A 25,678-nucleotide genomic window follows, 5' to 3' on the forward strand; every position below is an offset into this window, starting at 1 on the left:
CCGGGGTCAAAGGACAGGAAGGCGGAAGTAGACAATGGACAAATACAGTGAAAATGATTTTACTTGTAAACATTGATTAATCTTTGTGAACAATGATTTAATCGGTTTGACAACGTTGTAAAGTACAAGAAAAAATGGCACTTGTCACAGTTCAACGGTCACCTAGCCCAAGTGCGAGCGCTGAGGGAACTGTAAGTTCATATATTAAACTTGCTGAACTCAGTCTCAGAAACAGTACCTATTAGTCACATTGTTTGACTGTGCTATGTTATTTAGTGAATAAACAATAATTAAATCAATATGGAAACTGAATATTAGTAGAGTTTGATATCTACTCAAACATTCAACTAAAAAATGGCAAGGGGCAAGCATTGTAACGATGTCCCTTTAGTTAAAATGTTACATTACAGTCCGTTACTTTAGGTCAACATTATTCTTTTACTGTACGTTGACTATTAAAACTTTTATCAAGATGACACCAATACCTTGGCAAGAGAAAATCTGCCTAAGTCCAGGCACGCAAGAAGCTGTCTATCCAAGGCATACTTCAAAGATGGTGGTCATTACACAAGAAGCTGTCTATGATCTATCCAAAGCCTACTTCAAAGATGGTGGTCATTATTCTGCACCTTGTTCTGTCCTTACTGCTGTAAACCCACTCAACTTTGTAAAGTAGTTGTAAAAGATACTGGTCAACCCTACATACATTTTGAAACAGGCAAGCATGTTTGGTTTTGCCATTGTAGTGACCTGTGAAAGTTGAATGCAAAAAGTAGCTGGTTGTAGTATAAATAAATCATACTAATGCACTAGCCAATTGTAAACACAGCCCCCCAGGTGTGGGAAATGGCGGGGTTTTTGACTTTCAGTCCAGCCAAGCCCCGGAAAGATCCTCGTCCTGCGGGGACGAACTGCTGGTAAAATCCTCACCAAATGCCCCTGCACCCTAGGGACCCTAGATAAGGCCCATTCCCCGCAAATTTTGGTGCAAGGCAAAACCACTGCATTCACCTGGCACTGCGGGGCCACCTTGAAGGTTAAAACATGGCCCATTTTCCCCTGCTATCCGCGGTATACTCCAGGACCTGGGGGCCGTGGCTACAATTGACTGGTGCATAATGCTAGAATGCAACTTATGGTTGACTGCACTTTGTTGAAACCAATCCGATTCAGAGTCACTTCAGATGTTTATTTGACGTATTTACCTATATTTTATGATAACACATTATTTCTTTGCAATTTAGTTGTAAATTATGTGCACCCACTTCACACCCAAAAAAGAAAAAATGGGATTAATGCATACATTTATTGAATAATTATTAAATATTTACATGTAGCTTCTAGGTCATTTATCTGGTTTACCCTAGTACAAAACTTTGCATTGACTATTGCATAACTGACAGCTTGCATAAATATTTCTATGTGCAATCAATTTGACTGACACTCCTACACTCCTTGTTACAAAACTGGTTATGAGGTCCTTCGAACTTAGTCATAATGTAAAGCTTGGAGTTAAGGTCAAAATTGATAGAATATCAATAAGTCTGTGTAATTTATTGAATAAGTGCAGGTCTGAAATAAAACACAATTCTTTCAGTAAGTTCCTGAAAAGATGCCAATGATCCTATCAGACAGAGACTAAAGTATGCAATGTTTATCTGAATGAAATATATGTTAAATTTTTCCATGTTAAACATATGCTTTCGGTATTAAATAACATAATTTTCCTCATGCTACATATGACTGTATATACAGCAGATAAATATACTTGTAGCAGATGGTTTTATTATCAGTCTGATGTACTGATATATATAGAGTGTTAATAGCATAAACCTAGATTAAAGCTATAATTAATAAATAATTTGTTTAGCATATTCCTAACATCCTCAGTTTTTGGTGTGAATTTATACATGATTATAAACCCAAAACCCATGCAGCAGTTAATGATAGAATTTCTTCACATAGGAGATCCAGAATTCCTGTAACATTAGATGCAATACACTATGTGTCTATCATGCTATCTATGAGTGTTCAAAGAAAATACATGAACATGATTTCAGCAAGAAATCAGACCCCTTAAAATGTATGGAGTGGACAAAGTGATGTTTTCTTTTAAGAACAAAGAGTACCACAGTATTCCTCTTCCAATTTATCATAGCATTCACGTAGCATTCTGGTTAATTTTAAGAAAAAAATCAGAAAGATACTGACCTTCACAAAAGGGTAAATTCACTGTTTTCCACAATATACAGTTGAAGTTAGCACAAGAAATTGTAATGCTAAATTAAAGGGACAAAACCTTGTTACATTTGTTTAATCTTCTTCTTTCAGGATGATATTGACACGTCAGAAAGTCTCGTCAAATCACCTAGGCAAAGAAGGTAACATATCCAAATTGAATTAAACATTATTTTTTATAACATTTGTTATAATTTTTTTATATTATTATGATTTTCTTTCTTTGTTATAGGTTGTTTTTTTTAGTCCTGGGGCGGGGTCTATTTTTTTTTATATGGTTATATTGTTGTACAGTACATAGGGTTCTCACTTTAATCCCAAAAGGACAATCTTATTATAAGTATGAATTCATTCTTCTTGCTTTATATAAAAAAAGATAAAAAGTGTGGTTACCAAAGCATAAGTCTCTCAGGGACTGCAAAATGAGAGTAAGTGAGATCCCTAATGTTGTTTTCGATATTTTTAATAAGTTTAAATGGTATTATTAGTTATTAGGCAAAAAAAAATGTTTATCATAGTGTATGCGTGTCAGGTTTCAATGCATGATGTTAAGTACTTGTTAAGATAAAGATAGCTACTTACGTGTGGACTGAAAGGATATTATCCACTTGTTTGAGGGTAAATTAGCCATATTGACATTGTTAATCACGTTTAATAATATTTTGGTAAATCATTTTATCTTGTGGAGCGCTCTTCACTTTGTAGTATTGAAATTGTATTAAGCTTTCTTGACCTATTTTAACTTTAAACTGATTTCAGGTTTATTTTGCTTGGTTTTGTACATACACTGTTTTTGTGTTGTTATCTTTTATATAATTAAATTATAGCAACGATTTTACTCTTGTTTTGAGTAGTGAAAACTTTGTACTCTCCTGAAGTATTTGTTATTGTTTTTCTGTTATTTAGTGTTTTTTTTATGTCAACTGTTATTATAACATATGTTTCATGTATTGGTTAAAAGTTAGTAGTTAGTTTGACATTTTTTGTCATGTACAAGATTTAGTCAGCAGGTTAGGCATAGCCTGGCGCCGACAAATCATTTAGAAGACTAAAAATAAATACTTACTTTCTTAGTGTTCAGCACAAAATGCCTATCAAATGCCTATATACTAGCCAGAACACATGTGTCACCTTCTAAACAATAAATTCAATAAAAACCAGTTATTGAGGTAATGGAAATTTGGTATTTTTTTCGTTATTTTATGGAAATTTGGCAGTTGTAATCTGCTGTATGGCATTATGGCTTTCAGAGCTCTTCTAAATCATTTATTGTTAAATTGTTCTGCAATCTCATAGGCATGAGCCTGAACACCAATGGTTAGTAGAATGTATTCACCAAAGAAAACTAATTTTAGTTAATGAACACTAATAACCCTTTAACTGACTTAGTGTTTGAAATTATATTTTGTCTGCTGACTCATCTTCTGTTTAAATCTACTGATTCACCTGATGTAAAGAAAAAATGATGGCTGACTATGATTTACCGAGATAAATGTTCATCAGATTTGAAAAACATTGCCATCCCATTGGACAAAATATAATTTTGAACACTTAAGTTTATGAAAGTCTCATCAATCTATGTTTACTAATCGAACATCACCATGCAATGTAATGAATAAATGAAACAACAGTGGTCGCTCTTAATAAAATGATATGACTGAGGCTGTATCCTTTTACCTTATAAAAGTTGTACATTTTCATAAAACATGATGTTTAAAAAAAATGATTAGATAATTGGCCTATATCATGTTTCCACAGCTTTCAAATACCATGTACATGTTCTTTAATTTTCATGGTTATGTTTCTTATAAGTCTGATGACAATAGAATCCTTTTTGCACAGTCATTTTAAAGTTCAATAATGAATTACGTATGATTGCATTTCAGCTAAGTGAGCAATTTCATATTAGGTAATCTACCAAGGCTGTCTGTAAAAAATCATGTTTTATATTTAGTTTCCTACGAGGCTATCTCTGTGTATTTAGTTTATATCGAGGTCTTAAAAATGTAGATTCAGAATGCTAAATGCGTGCATGGTGAAATTTGTATCCAGTATGATATCATGTATTGATTGCGACTTGGGATTAAAGTTGCATGGAGGAAAATCATTTTTTGCATTGAATGTCATTTATTTCATATCTTTGTTCTGTACCAAGTCAATGTTAACAATTCTAAAAAAAAATTGAAAAATTTAGCATTTGTTGTTTTAACATTTTAATATTTGATGTTTGTGAGAATTTGGTTTATATGTTGATCATGTTATTATAAGTAGAAATTGTTTTGGAATTGTTATGGAAATTTTTGTATCAATGTCTTTAAACTATAAATCACATGTTTTGTTATCTCATCAAAATACTTATTATTTCCCCTTCTGTGTTCAAATCCAAAATTATTCTATTTTTTTTCCTTTTATTTTTCTACCCCTGCAAACTATTTATATATCCCTGGTTTATGTTACCAAATGTTTAAATGTATCAGAAATTTAGAAATTTAGGAAATTGTTTAAATTGCAGTAAATAAGTGTGTCTGGTCTGCCCTTTGATACAATTCATTGTCTAAATTGACGTATTTTAACTGCCTTTAGCGAGGCAACGATTGCGTTGTCACACACTAGTCGTTAACTTTCCTACATTCAGTTTACTTTATTTTGTAGTTTGTAAATCTGCCATACAATAGTAGAATTTACTACTGCAGTTATATCGTAATGAAATTTCTGTAGCTTATTCGTCTGTTGTATATTTTAAGTGTTAATTTATTGGATTTTAGCTATTTGAAATGATACATTGGAATTATTTTGACACTTTGCTGTTTTTTTAAAGATTTTTTGAAAAATATTAATTAAGTACAATTAAGTACTAAATAGAACAAAGTGTTAAATAGACGATCTCTAAGATAAGGTTTGTATATTTAAAATGTGGGTGTTGTGGACAAAGAAAGCTATTAAAAACTTCACATTCAAATGCAGACTTAACAACGTGTTTTATAAGCACGTTCTTTAAACAGGTCGAAAGACTTTCAAAATTTATTATCATGTTTATCAGTGATGTTTAAGGAACTACATACTGCGTACGGTGCATAGAGAGAAATTACTTTTTGGATTAAAGTTTATCACAAAAAGAAACCAGTGAAGAACATGTTGCTGAAGCATTGATTAAAAGATACGGTTATGTTCGATGGATTTATTTTGAGTGCATTTACACGATACAGATTTTATTTCATCGCAAACATTTTGTCACCAGGATCGTTACTGTAGTTGTGTGCTATTCAGTGACAGCTGATGTATTTTGTATCCAAAAAAAATGCTGAAAATGTCGCCCTACTAAGGGGTAGACTTCCTTGTTAGTTCACTTGAGTGTTGATTTACAATATATATAATAGATGTACAATATATCAGATGTATAATACCATATTTGGTGTGTGATATTTTAATAAATAAGGATATATTGAATTACACAGAAATTGCTTGCTCATATAACATGCTAAATTGTGTCACCATATATGGGAATTAAAAGAATATTGCCATTTACTCAGTTACTATAATGGCCTTCAGTACACGGAATTATTCGTAACTGCAATATCATTACGCAGAGAGATGCTCAGTCATAGCGTTTGTCTCTCGATGGTGATAAATTTATCGGATGCCATTATATTTGTATTTTACGACTCCTTTAATGCTGCTTGTCACGATGCAAAGTTGATGAATTTTAGCGGCACTATAGTGAGAACTTTTAATTGACCTGGATTTTAAAAAATGTGCGCAGAAGAAACAGATTATTTGCAGACTGAAAATGAAAAAAGAATAACTGAATACTGAAAGGTTTACAGTAAATTGTTTGTCAATAGCTTTTGTCATTGATGAAATGGATAGAGAAGAACGAGAATATTGAGTATAAATCAAAGTTGATGAACAAATACAGTGTAATTTTTGTGTACACATCTGAATTAAAATTTGAAAAATGAATACAGTGTGAACTCTGGAAAAATCACGCATTCAATGCTGGCGGACAGATATCTACTAGATGAAGAGCAGTGGCGGACAATGGTTGGGGACGTTTATAGTTGCTATGGCAACCAAAGATGCAGACAACATTTTCGTAAGAACAAGTGTTGTGTTCATGTGTGGAGTTATTACAAAGATTTGTAAGTAAATATATTTTCAGTTTTGAATTTTTTTTATCGTTGTATAAATGTTTCCTTGTACTTCATAACTTGTGCCTTCATGTAAGAATGGCTGGTACTAGACTTGTTTGTGTTAAAATGTTAAGGTAGCTTTAATTAATATTTAGCTTTTTTGTTGTTGTTTTAGCTTGTATGTTTTTCAAAAACAAATTTTAGGTATAAATTGTCATAACTTTGGCAGCATTTTCATCAACAGTACAAAAACCATAATTATTTGCCATACCTAAAAATATGTTAGATATTCAATTGAAACTTGGTACACATGTTGCCAAAAAAAGATATTCAATTGAAGCTCTTGTTTAAGAAAAGAGGTCGAGGTTTTGTCATGTCCTTGGCAAATTCCATAACTCTGGCTGAAATATTTGTGGAGTTATGCCCATTGATTGATAGGGAAAAATGGATGAGTATTGCCATCCTCATGCAGTGCTCTTGTTCAGTGATGTAATTTGTGCTTGTGTTAAGGTGTTTCGTTAATGAATTAAGAAAAATAGGCAATTGAATTTGTATCAATCATGTCTACTTAGCTGTAACTTGTTTGATCAATGATAGCGTTCAATTAGTGTTAGACGATATATCAGATATCATTGTAAAGGAGTGTTACTTTTTTAGTACTTTTATTCAGTTTTAAGACTCCAAATTTGTGATATAGGCTCTTTATGGTCGGCATGATTGATTGTAATTTTCACGACTTTTACGAACATATGTTAAATCAGATACGTAATAAATCATAATCTATTACTATGCACAGCCATGCTACAAATGAATAAATCCTTTATCCGCCCTTGTTAATACTGGTACTTTCACATACCGTGGTATTATCGCAAAAGTTTTATTAGACGATGTTATTTATTCCGAAATACTTTTAATGCTTAACTTCACAAAACTATCATTTAAGTCAGTTTAATAGTCTCAAAGGATTGAATTATGTTTTTCTAATGGATGTTTATACATTTTTACAATTTCACGAATGCAAGATTTTCATCAGATGTTATCATGGCCGAAAATTAACTAGGTGTCATTGGACAATATATAATGCGAGGTGACATCCTAGTATAAATGTCAGAAATTTAATACTGTGGCTATATATGGCTGTTTTATCTTTATTTTGATGCTTTTTGGTGTGTAATATCTGTTGCTGATGCAATGTTTACATATGGAAACTGTTCATATAAATAAACATGAAAGAAAAATTGATCATTTGTAAGAGAAATTATTTTATTATTGTACCTATCCTTTTGTGGTTGTGTATTGATAAAACATCGTTGTCCTAGATTAAGAACATGTTTTCTCATATTTTATTGAATGTGATGGGTGTGTCAGTGTTTAACAGAACACCATTTTAAACATCATTTTCTTTTTTTTTTTTGCTTTTTGTTCATGATAAACTTGGTATATACATGTAGGTGGCTCTAATAGTTATGCCCCAAATTTAAAAGAACAAACATTTTGTGCCCACAATTAATGAAAAAGTTTGTTTGTGGTTCCAACTGTCAAAATTTTAACTTAGTTTTTAATCCTTGTAATGAATTGTCACTCTTAATTTTGTATTAAAAAAATAATCTGTAAAAAGTAACTTTTACAAATCATGAACCAGTCCTGTTATGGGTTTACAAAGTAAAAAAAAGAAGAAAGAAAAAAAGCCAAATAGTTTTTTTTATTAATTGTGGTGCTATCATGAGTTTATTATACAAAAAAATCATTTAATCATTTCTGTTTATTTGCAACTCTTTGTTAGCTAATCTTATCAGGGAAAATCTTTTGCCATTTATGTTCATAAATCAGGCTAAAAAATGTTCATTTTATATTTGCGCTTCGTAGAACTTCACAATCAATATTGACTTTATTATTATTTCTAGCTATTGCAGGTGCTTACACAAAAGAATAAGCAGTTCGTTCCTGCAGATACACGATATTTATAGCTTATAGCTTCGACCCCGTTGGATAGCCATGGCGCTCCAGTATGCTAATCACTTCTTCATAAACTGTGGGAAATTTGACTGAAAAATGTGTCTTGTTTTTGTGCAGAGCATCAGGCATGCAGGGGTTTAGCTGCAAAAATAAAATTACTTTCAATGTGTTATAAGTATGTAATTTTAAATCATAAAATACAGTTGTTAATGCTCCTGTCTGTGAAAATGCAAAAATATTGAGGTCATTGGTTTGAATCTCATAAAAAAAACATTTTGGGAAACTCTATTTGCAAGAAAATAATTTAATTAAATGAAAGTTTGTCAGTCAATTATCCCATGGTACTTGTTTAGTGTTAAGAAACCTATGCTACCCTGGTGCCTACGATGAGCTTTGACTTGACCCAAACCTCGTCACGTTTATTACTTTCAGGCGCAGTTCTCGATCAGCGTTGAAAAAGCTACGGAAGCTTTTCAACACCGTTAGATTCGTAACTAAGTTAAAACCATGGTGAGGCGGCTTTCGGCACTGTATATGATAGGGAATGGACTTAAGGATCCACTTACTCACTGCCTCTAGTGTGCAAGCATTTTCACCTAATTTCTCTATGGGTCACTCTAGGCTCTTTAAGGTATCCGAAGCACAAATAAGCTTGGAATTATTGTGATGCTTGGCAACCCCTTATAATTCTGGTATCATTTGAAAGGGTATTGCCTATAGGGGCCGTATTTTATAACCAATTTAGATTAAACATGAAGTGTTTTGATTGGCCTGTATATTTAGCTGACCAATAGGCTGAGTGGAATTTCTGAGGCCTACAGGGGCCATATTCAATAACCAACTTAGATGAAATTAAATTTAAGATTTGAATCTTAACTGTTTTGATTGGCCTGTATATTTTGCTGACCAATAGGCTAATTAGAATCACTGAAGCATGTCTAAGGATAAGATCAATATTGAATACTGGCCCAGGTAACTGTTATCAAACATAAAGGAATGAAAAAACATATTTACAGATAAAGTTAAGGCAGTTTGTGTTTTTATCTTAATTTGAACTGAATTCTAACATCGATGACCTATTTTAAAATCTTTTAAGGCCCAAATAGTGCGTTTGAAATATGTTTTTGATGTATTTGAAACATATTCTTCCTATGTAAGGTTATCCATGTCATTCCCTTTAAAATGATCGCGATACCAAAATAATAAGGGGTCACCAGGCTTCCAAAATTCACTTATTATACGTAGAATACCTTAATGGTTGCCTTCTTATAATGTTCACCAGTCTTTGAATGTTTGTGTTACTGCACATTACTTGCAGATAAAAATTGCATTTTGCACAATTTTGCTAATGTTTGCTAATTTACCAAAATGACTTCACGGCAGATTGGAAAAATACTGCCATCTTTTTGGACAAAATTTAATATTGAACACTAAGGTTAATATGATTATTTTAATGGCTATTTGAAAAGTGATAAGTGAACTTCAAATGAAAATGTCTTTAAGCTGATATTCAGAATTTAAATGTACTAAAATGCTTCAGTTTTAAAATTATTATTTTTTAGTAAATCATTAGTGATTATTATTATTGATAGTCATTAAATTTCTCCCACTTGTAATTAATGGTATTTTAATGGCTCTAGTTGTTATGCAATTCCAAAAGAAGAAAGACATTCACTTAAATTATTGACAGTTTTATTGTTAAAATTGTTTATTTAATTACAGTTCAGAGGCGAAGTATTGGATCTTTTTGTCGAAAAACCTATCACATACAAAACAGAATGTGTATTTTTAGAAAATGCTAGCATGCTGCAAGATATGTACACTTCTAACAGCATATTGTACCAGGAACTGTAACTCTGTTAAATAATGGGAGATAATGGGATTATATCAAGGGAGGCAACTACTGTGTAAGGTACAGTTCTATCATCTAACAGCTTCTTGTATCAGGAACTGTAACTCTATTAATTAATGGGAGATAATGGGATTATTTCAAGGGAGGCTACTATTGTGTAAGGTACAGTTCTATCATCTAACAGCTTCTTGTATCAGGAACTGTAACTCTGTTAATTAATGGGAGATAATGGGATTATTTCAAGGGAGGCTACTGTTTGTCAAATACAGTTCTATGAGTAGCAAAGGGCTAGTTTTGAAATAATATGCCTATTTTCTTTACAGTTGAAAGATAGTAAATGTTGTGGTATTCTAAGGCTGAGTTGAAATCGGTTTCTTGCATACTTTGTGAAATGGTTTAATTGTATTTTAGAGGATTTTTGACTGCTTATGTAGGTTGTTTTGTTACTACTAACCTTTTTTTGCCTTTTGTTTATGATGTTTCAAATAGCATTTTGTAAATTTTTAAGGCATGCAAAAATTGATGATTTTGTTATTTAGAAAAGTTTTTTTTGAGCAGAAATATTATTTCACTTACATTTAAACCTCGTCCATTATTAAGAAGAAGAAAAGTTGAGGTATTGTGGTAGCTAAGATGGCATCGATGTCATTGTACAAAATTTCAACTTAACTCAAAAACCATTTATGATATTCAAATGAAACTTGGTATATGTGTTGCAATCAGAGACAATAACCCATGTTTAGCAAGGCACATAACTCTGGTTTTGTTAATAATAGAGTTATAACCATTGAATGACTGAAACAAACAGATAAGCATTAGCTCCGCAGCACTCTTGTTTGCATTGAAGAATCTGACCACATACTATAAGTTATCAGTGGTTCAGTTTATCTTAATGAACTAAACAAAGCAAATTTTATTACCTTAAATTTTATGTGTACATAGATGCTAATTTAAAGGTCACCATAAAAACTTAATAGCTTTATTGATGGGTACAAACCCTGTTTGCTTGATTATACGTTTGAAATTTCTAGCGTCCACTTTAACCTGCCGACAAAATTATCATTTTTATTTTACCCCGGTCCGTTTTTATTTTGGGGATAAATTATTATTTACTTTAACAAGCTAAACATCAGGGCAGATTTTATTATTGAAGGACTTAAATAATACATTCTACTTTTATTTTAAAATGTTTTGTAATGGATTACTTTCAAATGAACAATGAGACTGGTGTATAAACATTGTTTTAAAAATAGGTATATACATGTAAGCCATAATGTAGAGAAACATGATAATTCATATCTGTTAATATGTCTGTGTGTTGCTTTAGGAAGAAAATGGTCAAGGTCTATTGTCATGGCCTGTGCTTGCAGTACGAGGGGTGAAAGCGAAAAGGTTCTATCTGCTTCTTTATTTAATGTCACTTACTGTTGTAACACGGAAGTATTGAAAACCATGTTCAAAGTTCTACTTGCCATTACTGGGTTTTTAAAATGACAGGGTACGGCGGAAGAGGGGCGTGTGCTATTAGGAGAAAGGGGCACAGTGTATTTGGCTTTGGAGAACTTGGAACATCATGAATTTGACAGAAAATGTTTGGAATTAGTTTCATTCGCAGCAATTCCCATCACTCAGGCTATATATATAGATATTTGTTCAGTGTAATTAATGGCCCTTGGTCAATGGAGAAAAAGGGTAAAAATTGTCGACTGCTTGTGGGGGGTTCTTGTTGTCAAAATCACTCTCATTCAAAGTTGAATTTTTTTGACGAATTTATTTGTTTTACAATGCTGGTACACAATTCAACTTTTTCTTTGTAAATCATACTAATATTTATATTCAAAATATATAATTATGATTCTCCGAAAGATTCTGCGAATTTCTTTAAGATGATAATGCATACTTTTTCAGCTCGTCAATATTTAAGTTGTGTTTCCTTGACCCAAATCATTACGAAATATGTGTTAATGTCATTTCAAACTTTCAGAAACTTTGCTTTTACATATGATATTTTCTGAAACACCATGCATTTTGTTATTTTGGAAAAAAACCCATAGCCTTTGAAATTTTAATTGAAATGTAGATTTGTGCAATGGCGCTCATGATAATCAGTAATAATGAACAGTAAGGTTTTGTTTCAGAATAAGCTGGAAAAATTGCATGGTGTTTTCCCGGTTGCTAGTGATATATTGGTTTGGGGTTCTCATTTATTTTAGTGTGCCTATTTTAATTGTATAGCATTTATGTAATAATTTATTAATCCTTTCTTTTCAGCATGATAAATATGCATACAAAATAATTACTTGCATATAGCGTTTCTTCTCATTTATCTGCATCTCATTGTATGCAATGTATCATTATTTAAAATAATGCATTTGCTTATTTTAACATTTTGTCTTTAATGGTAATCAATCATAATAAAAATTATTCTATTTCTTGTATTTTTCTTCTCAACAAAATATATTGGTTATTGACTGAAAATTTTAATTTTGCAGTGCACTTGATTAATTATTTCAGGCAAAACAAAACAATTATTGGCAGGAATTGTTGATTCATCTGTAGATTTCTGCGAGTTTCAAATGGCCTCAGGGACCAAAAACAAGAAATAAAATGTTTGTTGTTTTTTTTGGTGAAAAATTGTTTTTTAGGTGAAACATATTTGCTGGTTGCTTTTAGTTTTTTGTTTTTTTTGTCATTAGTATTGATGCTCCAGTAGTATTGATGCTCCAGTTTATATATTAAGGTCAGGAGAGTGCTCAAAAGGGCTTCTTAAAGCCAGTTTTGGTACAGCGACAGGTTGCTTCAGCCCCTTTTTCCTGGCTATTCCCCCAATAACTTTTATGATTCAGAAGTATTAAATCTACTGGATGAATTACTGTTTTCACACTTTGTGTTAACGAAAAATTATAGTTAATAATTTCATTTTATGAATAAAATTAGAAATGAGTATGTGTAAAATGCTAACTATATTTAAAAAAAGAGCACAGTATGTTTCCATAAGATTAATTATAAACAAATGTTTATTTACTATGATCAATTAAGAGGAGGAAATAAAATTGGTTCGATACTTGAAGATGTCTTTGTTTAATGGGTTACTTAGTAAAGAGTCCACTTCCGTGAAAATTCAGTGCAGGCTGTTTCATATTTCGAATTGTTGTCGTTGACATTGCCTATTAATTGTCGTTGTTCCAGTTTGCTTTATATAATCATTATTATAAAGCAATATTACAATGTTATGTTTAAGGTTTGAAAGAATTTATTAATTGATTGAGCTGTGGTTAAACTCAGAGTTATTAATTAAAGTCAGTCAAACATAACCAGTAAAACTAAATTTGTCCTTTTTTATGTCACATTCATTATATGTCAAATATGAATTATAAATACATTTGTTAAAATGTGTTCTGTCCATTACAAAGAAATTCTTTAGAAAAGATTTAGGATGCTCAGGGCACGTTTTCAAATATAACCAGTTAAACCAAATTTGTCCTTTTTTATGTCACATTCATTATATGTCAAATATGAATTATAAATACATTTGTTAAAATGTGTTCTGTCCATTACAAAGAAATTCTTTAGAAAAGATTTAGGATGCTCGATCAGAGCACATTTTCACTAATATCACTTCTATTGATGGGATGAGGACATATTATAGAAAAAAATAGCCATATATAAAATACACAGCAATTTTTAACAATGCTCTACTTTTCATTATATAACTGGAAGATCAAGATTTGCAGGTATTTGAGTTTTGAGTCTTAGACTGAAGTTAAGTGAATATGGACACAGGTATGATTTTTTGTAAGGCATAAACTAATTTATCAGTGTCCTTTTTCCCAACCTACCATTTTGTTTGCCCCGACCCTTAACATTTTATATTGCCTTAATATTTTTTTTTCATTTGTTTGATGTTTTTTTCTTTAAAAGTTAAAAGTGAAGTGATTTTGACTTTTTAAAATACCAGTGATGCCAATACTGATTGTATAGATGTTCTTAATTAGCATATAATTTTATTGTGTTTGGGAACTGAAAAATATCAAGAAATAATTTGCATAATAAAAAAAATCCAAAAAAATCAGACATTTCTACCCTACATTTCGGGGCTTGAAACAGGAAACAAACATATAATATTTTAACACCTTGTATAGACCTGTTGGACTGCTCATTTTCTTTCTATGATTTAATTAGAGTGAAAATAACAACCTTGATCGTGACATGCAAATGGGGAAATTAGAGGAAGTTCAGGACGGATAGAATTATCGATGTGTGTTTTTCATGTCATGGAATAGAAATCTTCCGTATTGAACCAATAGCACATTCAGTTAAGATTTCGCTGAGAAAAAAATGAGTCTGGGATCGTATTTTGTACACATTATATGGCTTGATTGTTTTCCTTGGAGATATAGTCAATCATTTTGGACAAGTGATTATAGCGGAAAATGCAATTTCCTTTAGCTGATGAAAATTTAAGCTTACTTGTCTGTATGTCTGTAAGGATGTAACACTTTCTAAGTCACTAAAGTTCATGTGTATTTTTGGTTTTCTGAACGATTAAATCAGCAGGCAAGGAGGCTGAGCAAAATTTAAGGACCAAAAAATAAATGCTAACTTTGTTAGTGTTCAGCACTTAATGCCTCTATACTAATTTAACTAAATAAAACCAGTTATAATGTCACTAAATGGAAATTTGGTGATTGTAATCTGCTAAATGGATGTTTTAGTTATTAGAACTCTTCTAAATGACTTAAGTGACACATTGCCTGAACAAATCTGCAAATTACATTAGTCATTTGACATTTCTATTTGTAACTTTATGAGAATACAAGAAGCATTCATTATGAAATTTGTTTGGAGGAGTCTGTATTGTGCAGACTGACATTTTTCTATCTGTATATTAGTCAGAACAATAGAAGAGGTATTTTGTTATCCAGACTGATTTATATCTGCCAAAATATTCTACATATTAGTCATCTCCATGCATTTGTTAAAGGCAACTTATATGTCTGCAAACAATATCGGCATATTATTCAGCTGGAAAAAAATGTCTGCTTTTGGATGCATTTGTTAATGTGGACTGATTTATATTTTCTATTAGATTCTCGGAACAGACATGCAATAGGAATATCATGAGTCAGACGTGCAGATTTTCTTGGAAATAATCAATTCTGGTCATTTTAGGAACACTCCATATGTTTGCTACAAAATAACCGACTGCATATCTTGTTTTCTCCTTAAAATGAGTCTCAGCCTTTTACAAAAAATATTTTTGAAATTGTTATTTTTTGTTTTTCTGGTTTTCAAAATATATGTATTGCTATAACCATAGATGATTTTTCGAAGATGGGTGCGTAACAACATTTGCCATAACTTTAATATTGACCATAATTTGCAAACTGGTTATGTTTTTTTTTGTCTGTTTTTCAAAGTCTATTTATTATCATAACCATAGACGATGTTGATGTTATTAAAGTTGGAGGCGCAAAATCTATAATATTTATACCTATGGCATACTGTAAATGAAGTGGTAAACACACTTGTTATAAATGTTGATAGCATGATTATGTGTAAAAAGTTCCGTCACACTATAGCTATGATAGTTCTTGACTTATGTCCCTTGATCAACTTATTAAAAGCAATTGACGATCATTTTCTTGCAATTTTGACATTATAGTGCCAAAACAGTAATGCGAAATTGAAAAGTTAAATACTTTCTAAGAGATACATAGTAAACAAATTGTTAGTTCCTAAAAGAAATTAATATACTTAGTTGAAAGAAAGCTGCCAGGATAAAATCTGTTCATGACACTGTCCCTAAATTAAAACAGTCATCCAAATACCAAGCCATTTCGTCTATTTCTATTGCAGTTTCTTTACAATTTATTTCACATTAAATATTTATAATGAGAAGACATCAACATCATTTTAATTTTGAATATCTACATATTTTTTATTGGTTATCGGAACTTGGTATGCAACAGGTCCAGTCACTCTTGATAGCTGATATATCTGTTGAGTTGCTTCCCTTTAGCAAATGGAAAATCAACAAAACAAGTTTTGGTGTTTGCATTACATTCCATGCGTAATAGTTTATGATAATTGTAAACTCTGTAGAAGTAACAGATGGTTACAATGACTCTTTTTATGTATGATTAAAGATTGGATTTTGTAACATGAATACTTATATCTTGAAATTGGAACAGTTAATGTTTAGGGGCAAACATGTCAAAGTTATGCAAACAGAATCTACAACGCCCTTAGACAAAAATTATATGGTATGCATCCTAATTGCTGTAAAAAAAGAATGAGCGAAAAGAATAAATTTGAGATTTGTTTATACCTCAGTTTGATTGCACAAGTTTGGTTTTGAATGGTTTAAGTATGCTAGTAAGACTATAATCAACATTTTGCTGTAATGCAGTTTAAAAAGTTTTTTTGAGCATTTTTGCTTATGCAGTTATAAATGCATTGCTGTTAAGCATTTCTTAATGATTGTCATGCTGTAGTCTTAAATGTATTTTAGATCACCTTGCAATTAAGCAGTTTCATTGCATTTTGAATCATCTTGCCGTAAGCAGTTCTCAATGTGTTTTGAATCGTCTTGCCGTAAGCTGAGTTTTCAATGTGTTTTGAATTGTCTTGCAGTAAGCAGTTTTCAATTTGTTTTGAATTGTCTTGCTGTTAGCATTTTTAAATGCATTTTGAATGATCTTGCCATTAGCAGTTTTCAATGCGTTTTGAATCATATTTCTGTAAGAACGTTTTCAATGCATTTTTTGAGCACTTTGCCGTTTTGAAGTTTTCAATGCATTTTGAATCATACTTGTAACCATTAAGCAGTTTTTAATGTATTTTGAATCATATTACTGCTAAAAAATTCAATGCATTTTGGAACATTTTGCCGTTGAGCAGTTCTCAATACATTTTGGACTTTTATCCTATACTTAAGTTTTGCGGACTTCATACTTTCTTATATTAACATAATTTCATTATAATATCTGTTGAGTGTTGGTATGAGGATATTGTTAACAAGATATAGTGTAATGTGCATATATGGTGTACCGGTAATATCCTATGTTGGCTGATTGTGTTAAAAGATGACATCAGTAACATTTAAGAATTGGTTGTAAATTACATGATTTATGATTAATCACTTTTGAAACAGCATTCAAGCTTGAAGAGCTTTTTTCTAGCACTTTAGAAAAAACATATAAGTGAATGAATGAATAACTCAATATTGAACATCAATACATTGGTAGAAATATTGCCTTTTGAAGAATATTCAATGATATATGTTTTGATGTAAAATTTACACATTTTATTGTACAGTTTCAGCGAGAGCTACTTCGCAGTGAAGGGAGCTGCGCTGATCTTGCCACAAAATGATGAAACCGTCTACACTCGACGCCATAACAAAAACCATGCCGGTAGGGAAATAGGGATGAGTATTATAGTGAACACTAAAAATAGGCAATAGGATAGATCTTAAGGGTTTTTTGAAAGAAAAAATAAATAAGGTATTATTATATCTTGGTGTTGGCGGTGTTTGCTTAGTGCAAAATCTTTCACTTTGGCCATAACTCAAAAAACGTTAAAGATATTCTAATGAAACTTAGTATACATGCTTCCGGAGAAAATATGCACATGCATAGCTCAGACTAAGGTCCATAACTCTAGTTTTAATAGTTATCAAGTTATGCCCCTGGTTTGACTAAAAAAAAGATGAGTGTTGGGGTTCGCTCTTGTTAGGATGAAAAATGTTAATTGAATGATTATGAAAAGTTATGTTTATAACAGAAACTTTAAAGTGAATAATATATGATGGCTTTATTTGATGCTACAAAGTTATGATATGCACTATATATATATATATATATATATATATATAATGAGGAATTAAACCTCAGATCTCTTGGTCAGTATTCATGTCAACGTCTTGAGTCATCTGAGTTTTTAAATGTTTCAAAATACCTATTACTACAACTACTTTTGACAAAAGATGAGTGCCTGATTGTAGAACAGATTATCTGTAACAGATACAGCTATGCTAATCATCATTTCTCCTGTAATAGCATTTTTACATGGATATTAACATTTTGCACTCAGACACCACGGGCTATGATTACAAACAGTCTCAAGTGTGAGTCTAGACTCAAGACTCAGAAAAACAATTTTTGATGGAACAAAAAATCTTTTTTAACCAGGTTTTCAACGAAAACCGGGTTATTAGAATGAGATTGTCGTTGGGCGGGCGGGCGGGTGGTCTGGCGGTCGTCAAACATTGGTTTCTGTTCAATAACTTTAGTTAGCATTGATAGATATTGATGAAACTTGGTGTGTAGGTAGCTTATGGGAAGAGCTAGCTTTGGATTGCTTTTGAGGGGCGTGGGGCTAAGGTCAAGGTCACTGTTACTAAAAGTAGAAAAATGGTTTCTGCCCAATAACTTTAGTTAGCATTGACCGATATTGATGAAACTTGGTTAGCTTATGTACAGAGCTAGCTTGGGATTGCTTTTGAGGGGGGTGGGGCTAAGGTCAAGGTCGCCTGTTACTGAAAATAGAAAAATGGTTTCTGCCCAATAACATAAGTAAGCATTGATAGATATTGATGAAACTTGGTGTGTAGGTAGCTTATGTGAAGAGCAAGCTTTGAATTGCTTTTGAGTGGGGAGGGGCTAAGGTCAAGGTCACTATTACTAAAAATAGAAAAATGGTTTCCACCCAATAACATTAGTTAGGATTGACAGATGTTGATGAAACTTGGTGTGTAGGTAGCATGTGAAGAGCTAGCTTGGGATTGCTTTTGAGTGGGGAGGAGCTACGGTCAATGTCCCTGTTACTTGAAATAGAATAATGTTTTTTTTCCAAATAACTTTTGATAGCATTGATAGATATTGATTAAACGTAGTGTGTGGGTAGCTTATGTAAAGAGCTAGCTTGGAATTGCTTTTGAGTGGGGAGGGGCTAAGGTCAAGGTCACTGTTACTAAAAATTTAAAAATGGTGTCCGCCCAATAACTTTAGTTAGCATTGATAGATATTGATAAAACTTGGTGTGTAGGTAGCTTATGTACAGAGCTAGCTTGGGATTGCTTTTGAGGAGGGTGGAGCTAAGGTCAAGGTCACTGTTACTAAAATAGAAAAATGGTTTCTGCCCAATAACTTTAGTTAGGATTGATAGATATTGACGAAATTTTGTGTGTAGGTACTAGTAGCTTATGTGAAGAGCAAGCTTGGAATATCTTTTGAGGGGGTGGGGTCAAGGTCACTGTTACTAAAAAAAGAAAAATGGTTTCTGCCCAATAACTTTTGTTAGCATTGATAGATATTGAAGAAACTTAGAGCGAAGGTAGCTTATGTAAAGAGCTAGCTTGGGAGGTGGGGTCAAGGTCACTGTTCCTAAAAATAGAAAAATGCTTTTCTGCCCAACAACTTAGTTAGAATTGATGGATAGTGATGAATCTTAGTGTGAATATAACTTATATGAAGCTGCAGATTGAACTTGCTTTTAAGGGTGGGGAAGAAGGTCAAGGTACTTGATTTGTTGAGTGTAAGTTAAAAAGTTGTTTTTTTTCAAAAAGCAGACAACTTATTTTTTAAGAATATTTTACAAGGTAAGTTAATTTTTCTGTTGATTTATAGAAAAACAAAACTTTCTTACTTTATTGGGTAACAAGTTTATGCCTTAATCCAGCTTATGGTAGCTTTAGCAGAAGCGGCACTCTTGCAGCATTGGTTATCAGCAAACAGTGAATTTACATTGAAATTGACATTTGCATTTTATAAAAGTGTTAATAATCAGATTTAACATTTTGCTTTGTAAAAATAAATTGTCATTGGTATTCAGTGATGTTGGCTTGCAGAAAGCTTGCAGAAAGTTAAATCATTGTCATATGCAAAAAAATAGGTAAAAGATATTCACATGAGACTTAGTATGAATGTTGCAGCGAAACTAAACACATAAGATACTTATTTAGAGTAATTTTCAGTTACGTCTCTTTCTGATAAAAGTAAAGATAAAGTCATACAACAAATTAATTGGCTATAATTTCTGATTGCCCATAACAAAAACCCGGTTTCGTCCCATTGCGGCACTTCTAGTTTCAATTTCTTTTACAAAGAAAATGTAAATACTAGTAAAACATTCAAACAGTGATATGATTTAGCAAAGTTCACCATCAATGCTTTGCTAGAATGAAAGTTACAATGAAGATTTGCAATTTTGAGTCTCGAGTCTGAACTGAGACTTGAGACTGTTCGTAATCATTGCCCCAGATGATAGTTAATACAGGCGTTGGGTAAAAAAATCAATTCATCTTACCACACTTCTTGGCAGACAGCCTTACACTAAAGTTCACATGTTGTTTCATGGCGGTTGTGCATATCAGACAAGACTTTACATGCTCTTTTCATGCGACTTGTTTCAGGTGACGACATACAAATGCATCTACAAGCCATGTTCAGTCTTCTTCGGCCCTCTGATACAATCAAAGTGGTAACAAGCTAACCTTTTTATCGTATACATCAAAGAGATCATGTGGTCTTCGCATCATGTTCTAATTCTGTGTTCCTAATGTCATGTAGTACATGGGATTTCTTGTGTATATATCAAAGCGATCATGTGCTCTACAGTTGTTAAATTTTGTTTATATCAAAAATCAAAACTGCAATGTAGTCTTGTATATGAGTTAACTTAGTTTTGCATTATAAAGCATTTATTTTGTTAACGTCAGAATTCATTTAACTTCCTGAAATGTAATTCTGATGACCTTACAGTAATTGTTTCACTCGGAATAAACTTATGAATCTTAAGTGGCCATGTCCCCCACACACTTAAAGTTTGCCTTATTTCGTTGTTTGGTTATTCTTTCTGTCTCGGAATAACAAGAGACATGACTTTTCATTATTCATTTTAGATTTAAACACTTGGGAAATGTTTCCGGAATATTCCTATATTTGCCATTGTTGCCTCTCCAGCCTGTATTTGTGTCGCCTTGGAAACATGCCAAACACAAAGTGATTATTTTGACAGGCAGCGACATCACATTTTTCTTTCTTATTATAAAGTTTTGAATTAATTGATGTGAAGTCTATACACTGGGGCTCATTAAGTCAATGGTCATGGTGACTGTTATTAGAAAATTATTGGGGATCCGTGCAGGACACATCTGATCTGCGGAATTCTGTTTTGTTGAAAAAAGGGGGAAGCAGGAGTTGCCATTCATTGATAACCTTAAGTTTTAGAAACAAATGTATGAAACTTGGTATAAATGTTAACAATGACAATGTGCATATCAGTAAAAAATCCCATCCCTCCAGTTTAAAGCTATGCCCCTTGATAGACTAAGAAATATGGACCTGCATTGTTATCCACTTGCAGTATACTTGTTTCATTGGTTCGTATATTCTAATCCACTTTGATTGAGGGATTAGAGTGCTGAAGTGTTTAAGGTGTCCATCTCCAATTGAAGAGGTCTGGGCTTCAAGTCACACCAGGAAAACATTCTCTATCAATGAAAACTGGTTCCTGCACAGGAAATAGACTTGAGATATTCATATTAGCTTACAGCTGTTTAACACAATTAAGCTAAAATGAATTATTATCATCTACATTTGTTCCTCTGTTGTTGAATTCTTGACCATTGATTTGTGTAGTTGTGTTTGGGGTTCATCGGGTCAAAGGTCAAGGTCACAGTGACCTTTAATGGTAAGATATTGATTCTTACAGGGTGTAAAAACTGGCAGGTGATGACTCGCACAACCAGTGGTGGTTTCATTTATCGAACAACAATACATGGAGAAATAGGTCATCTTCAAAATTGACATTTCCGACTATTGATTTATCGAGTTGTTCTTTCCTATTCCTAGGCGGTCAAATTGGAAGGTGAACACACACGTTACCTGGCGGTCGTATCATGTATCGGTCGTCAGGACACAGAGGAATCGGTCATCCTCGGAATCGACATTCTTGAGCAAGCCTCCGTCGGCCTCATATTGCCTGTTTGGGCTCACACAGAGATCTCGCTGGATGGGGATGGGTAAATTGGAATACATAATGAAGCTTTGGGCTATTAAAGTCTTGAATTCATGCAATGCACCTTCCAGGGGCCAATTGTATAAAATTGGATAACTTATTGATAATTCCCTAGTTATCTTTTGGTTTGTTTGCACATGCAAGCAATTTGATTGGTCAACAGTCATTATTGGATAAAAAATGACCAATCAATGAGAATTTCGACTAACTTTAGCCGAAATATGTTTTGATTGATCAATACATATTCGAAAATCAATATTAACCAATGAAATCATTTAAATGTGCATACTAAGTTCAAAGATAAACAAACTGTGGACAAGTTATCCAAGTTTTATATTATTGGTTGCTGATGTTTTCATTAACAAGTTGGTAAACACAGTTGATTCTTGAAATGCAGCATGCATAAATAGTTATTTGATCATTCATTCGTTCATTTATATATATTATTCATTGGATTAGCTCTTTATGACGTTTGCTTGTTGTTATTTTTCAGGGGTTTCACCATCAAGATCGAGAATAACACCCATGCATTTAAACCTGTCTCTGTTCAGGCCATGTGGTAAGCTTAAACTTGCAATTTGAAATTCATTTTGGTATAACTTGTAGGTCAGTCAGGGTTTTATTGCCCTAAATTGGGCTGCCACTCCTGAAAAAGCATTATTTTCCCCCTCCCTAGGTAAAAAAATCTGCTTTAAAATAAAATTAAAATATATATTATATTATTTTTTTAAGACCAGTGTTCAGCTCTAAATATTTAGGAAATGTAGCAATTTAGTGCCATTCATAAATATGTTCATAGGGTTATTGAATAAAAGGTTTGAAATCAAGTTATAATAAAATCATTATATGAATCATGTACGCTATTTTCCCTTCTTGTCAAAACTACTGGTTAATGTTTTTCCCCTATCAAAGGGCCCTGCCACTTATCCCTTAAAAGTAGAAAAAAACGTGTATAGGTATAGGTCTGCAACTGCTCAGTGATGTGCAGACCAGATATTGTATGGTTTAAGCATGAAAATAAACTCTTTCAAAATGTTAATTGGAAGTCCATTAATTGGAAGTCCATTTATGGATACCAGTATGTGATATGAAATGCTGAGGTTAATAGATTTTATTTAATCAAACTAAACAGTTCTGTTGTCAAAACTCACTAACTGTCTAGTGTTTAGCTAAAGAGAAATGTAAGGGTGCTGCACCCTGTTCTTTGTTTAATAGAATCTTTCAGTCCTCATGGAGACCAGCATAGGCACCCTTCTGCCTTGATAGTATTAAACCCTTATGATAATGAAATATTTCCTTTCATTTAGTTTAAGCTTACACTATGATCAAAAATACATACAAATTTTGATTTTTTGGCATTTGAAATCCAATATTACTTTAGCACCCTGTCTCTTTTCTGCAGCACCCTGTCCTTTATAAATCCTAGCTAAAACCCTACTTATTATATTATATATCATATTATATTTATCATTAAATATAATGTAAAAAAAAGTCTTATCTATCTCTAAGTATATAACTGTTAGATTAATTTATTCCAGGTCAGCATTACAAAGCTTAAACAAAGTGGTGAAGATCGCAAAAGACATGCTCTACATTCCGCGCGGCCTGACACACACGTGGGTGGGGTATTATGAGGGGCTACTCTCGAAAGAGTCTTATCTCGTTTCTGAATGGTAAGTTGATATGGCATGGAATCATGTATGTTATGGTCAGGTATAGGGGCTCATTCTGTAGATCTTTCAATTTCGTTAGGTCTATTTTGCAGTTTTAGCGTAGCAGTTTTTTTTAAAGAGAAAAGGTCATGGTACTGTAATAGCCTTGTGTGCGTTTTTTTTGTCGTGCAATAAAATTGACCTTGGCCATGACTGCAAAACTTTTCAAGATATTGAAATGAAACTTGGTATAAAGGTGTCAGAGACAATACAGTCAAGACCCATAGTTTTTGCTATAATAATTGGCGACTTTTGCCCTTTATTGGACTGAAAATAACTGACGAGCTTTGATGTTTGCACTGTAGAGCTCTTGTTTTATTTTCACTGTACTAGCAAGCCTTTCTTTATTATTGGAAAAAAAGTATATATATATTTTTCCAAGTTTTGAATCTGGGACATGTACAATTTGCGCATAATTGAGAATTTTAAACTTGATTGAGATCAGTAGGTCAAAGGTCAAGGTCATGGTGACCATTATTTAAACTGATAAATAATGGTTTTGATATTTTATAGTTGTTATGAGGCTTTATCAGTTTTATAACATTGGCAAAACTTGTAAACGCTATTATACTTATATTTGTTTGTTTGAATTTCAGGACTGCCTGCAAGGATCGTGACCTATCCTACAGAGCTGATCCTAAATTACGTACAGAATTTTCCGGGTAAATGATTTTTCTTTAAATGGCATCGTTTAACCTTAATTTTCTTTTAGATGTGTAGCAAAATTTTAGACATAACCCTAGTTTAATTCTTCACTCACCAGTTTTTGATTTTCATATAACTCACATTTTGTTGTAGATAGAACAAAAGAATTTTCTCTTTAGATCCTCATCCCAACCTCCCCTACCTCTCTTGTTAACTCCAGCTTACTTTTTTGGGGACTTGTAAAAATAGGAATCTAATTAATATTTTTTGGACTTCTAAAAAAATTATTTAAGGTGTATTGGCATATCATATATGTCAAGTTGATTATGCTTATTTTACATTCAAGTACCCATGCTTTATAAAGCATTATGAGATGCATGATGCAGAATGCATTGAGTATGTGATTTTGATTGGCTGATTTTTAGATTTTGCTATAGTTTCAGGACGTATTTATCCTAGATTTTGTGCCGTAAATAATTGCAAGAACAGTTGAACAAAACTGATAAATTTGGTGTACTTGGTTTAGATAATTTTTAATTGCTAGTTAAGGAAAGACTATTACTCCAAAAAGTGTTGAAAACAATTTATAAGAGGGTTTTAGCTAGGGTTATGGAAGGTTGGTTCACCCTGTCCTTTTTTGGTAAGACCCTTCTGCCCTCATGGAGACCAGAATGGGCACCCTTCTACCTTCGTAGAATTACATTCTTAAGACTGTCAAAATATTATTTTGTTTCGATTCAAACTTATAACATGATTATAAATTCATACAAGTTAGACATATTTGGCAATTGAAACTAAAATTAACTTTAAATAAGAACATTTTCTGTGAATTTCATTGTTTAAATTCTTCACAGCTCAGTTCAATGCATGCTTTTTTCCCTTAGCACCCTGTCCCTTTTCTGCAGCACCATGTCCATATGAAAACCTTGCTAAAACCCCATATATCGATCAAAGTTAAAATAATTGACCAGGAAACTTTTACCCTGCATTAATGTTTTTTTGCTTTTATTTCAAGTGTAACATCTAACCAAATGTAAAATTCCATTGTTCTGAAAATACAGAAAAAAACTCATAAAACATTGGTTTTTATCGTTATGATATTGACACATGAATTGGTACAA

At 32.3% G+C, this 25,678-nt stretch overlaps 1 protein-coding gene across 4 annotated transcripts in view; it reads left to right on the forward strand.

Moving 5' to 3' along the window:
* Positions 1 to 22: 22 nt before the first annotated feature.
* The window catches only part of LOC128230520 (protein phosphatase Slingshot homolog 1-like), a 45,552-nt gene continuing 19,896 nt past the window's right edge, over positions 23 to 25,678 (forward strand). For 2 of the 4 annotated variants that reach the window (XM_052942848.1, XM_052942850.1), the window contains exons 1-9: positions 23 to 191; positions 2,332 to 2,381; positions 8,757 to 8,834; positions 17,497 to 17,594; positions 20,594 to 20,661; positions 22,035 to 22,204; positions 22,694 to 22,759; positions 23,739 to 23,873; positions 24,509 to 24,574. In XM_052942848.1, the coding sequence (XP_052798808.1) occupies positions 135 to 191; positions 2,332 to 2,381; positions 8,757 to 8,834; positions 17,497 to 17,594; positions 20,594 to 20,661; positions 22,035 to 22,204; positions 22,694 to 22,759; positions 23,739 to 23,873; positions 24,509 to 24,574 (788 nt within the window). In that variant the 5' untranslated portion in view covers positions 23 to 134. Of the gene's footprint in view, positions 192 to 2,331; positions 2,382 to 5,023; positions 6,378 to 8,756; positions 8,835 to 17,496; positions 17,595 to 20,593; positions 20,662 to 22,034; positions 22,205 to 22,693; positions 22,760 to 23,738; positions 23,874 to 24,508; positions 24,575 to 25,678 lie in introns of those variants that run through there. The other 2 variants (XM_052942851.1, XM_052942849.1) reach the window with 2 other exon arrangements.

This window comes from Mya arenaria, chromosome 4, assembly GCF_026914265.1.
Source record: "Mya arenaria isolate MELC-2E11 chromosome 4, ASM2691426v1".
Classification (NCBI taxonomy): domain Eukaryota; kingdom Metazoa; phylum Mollusca; class Bivalvia; order Myida; family Myidae; genus Mya; species Mya arenaria.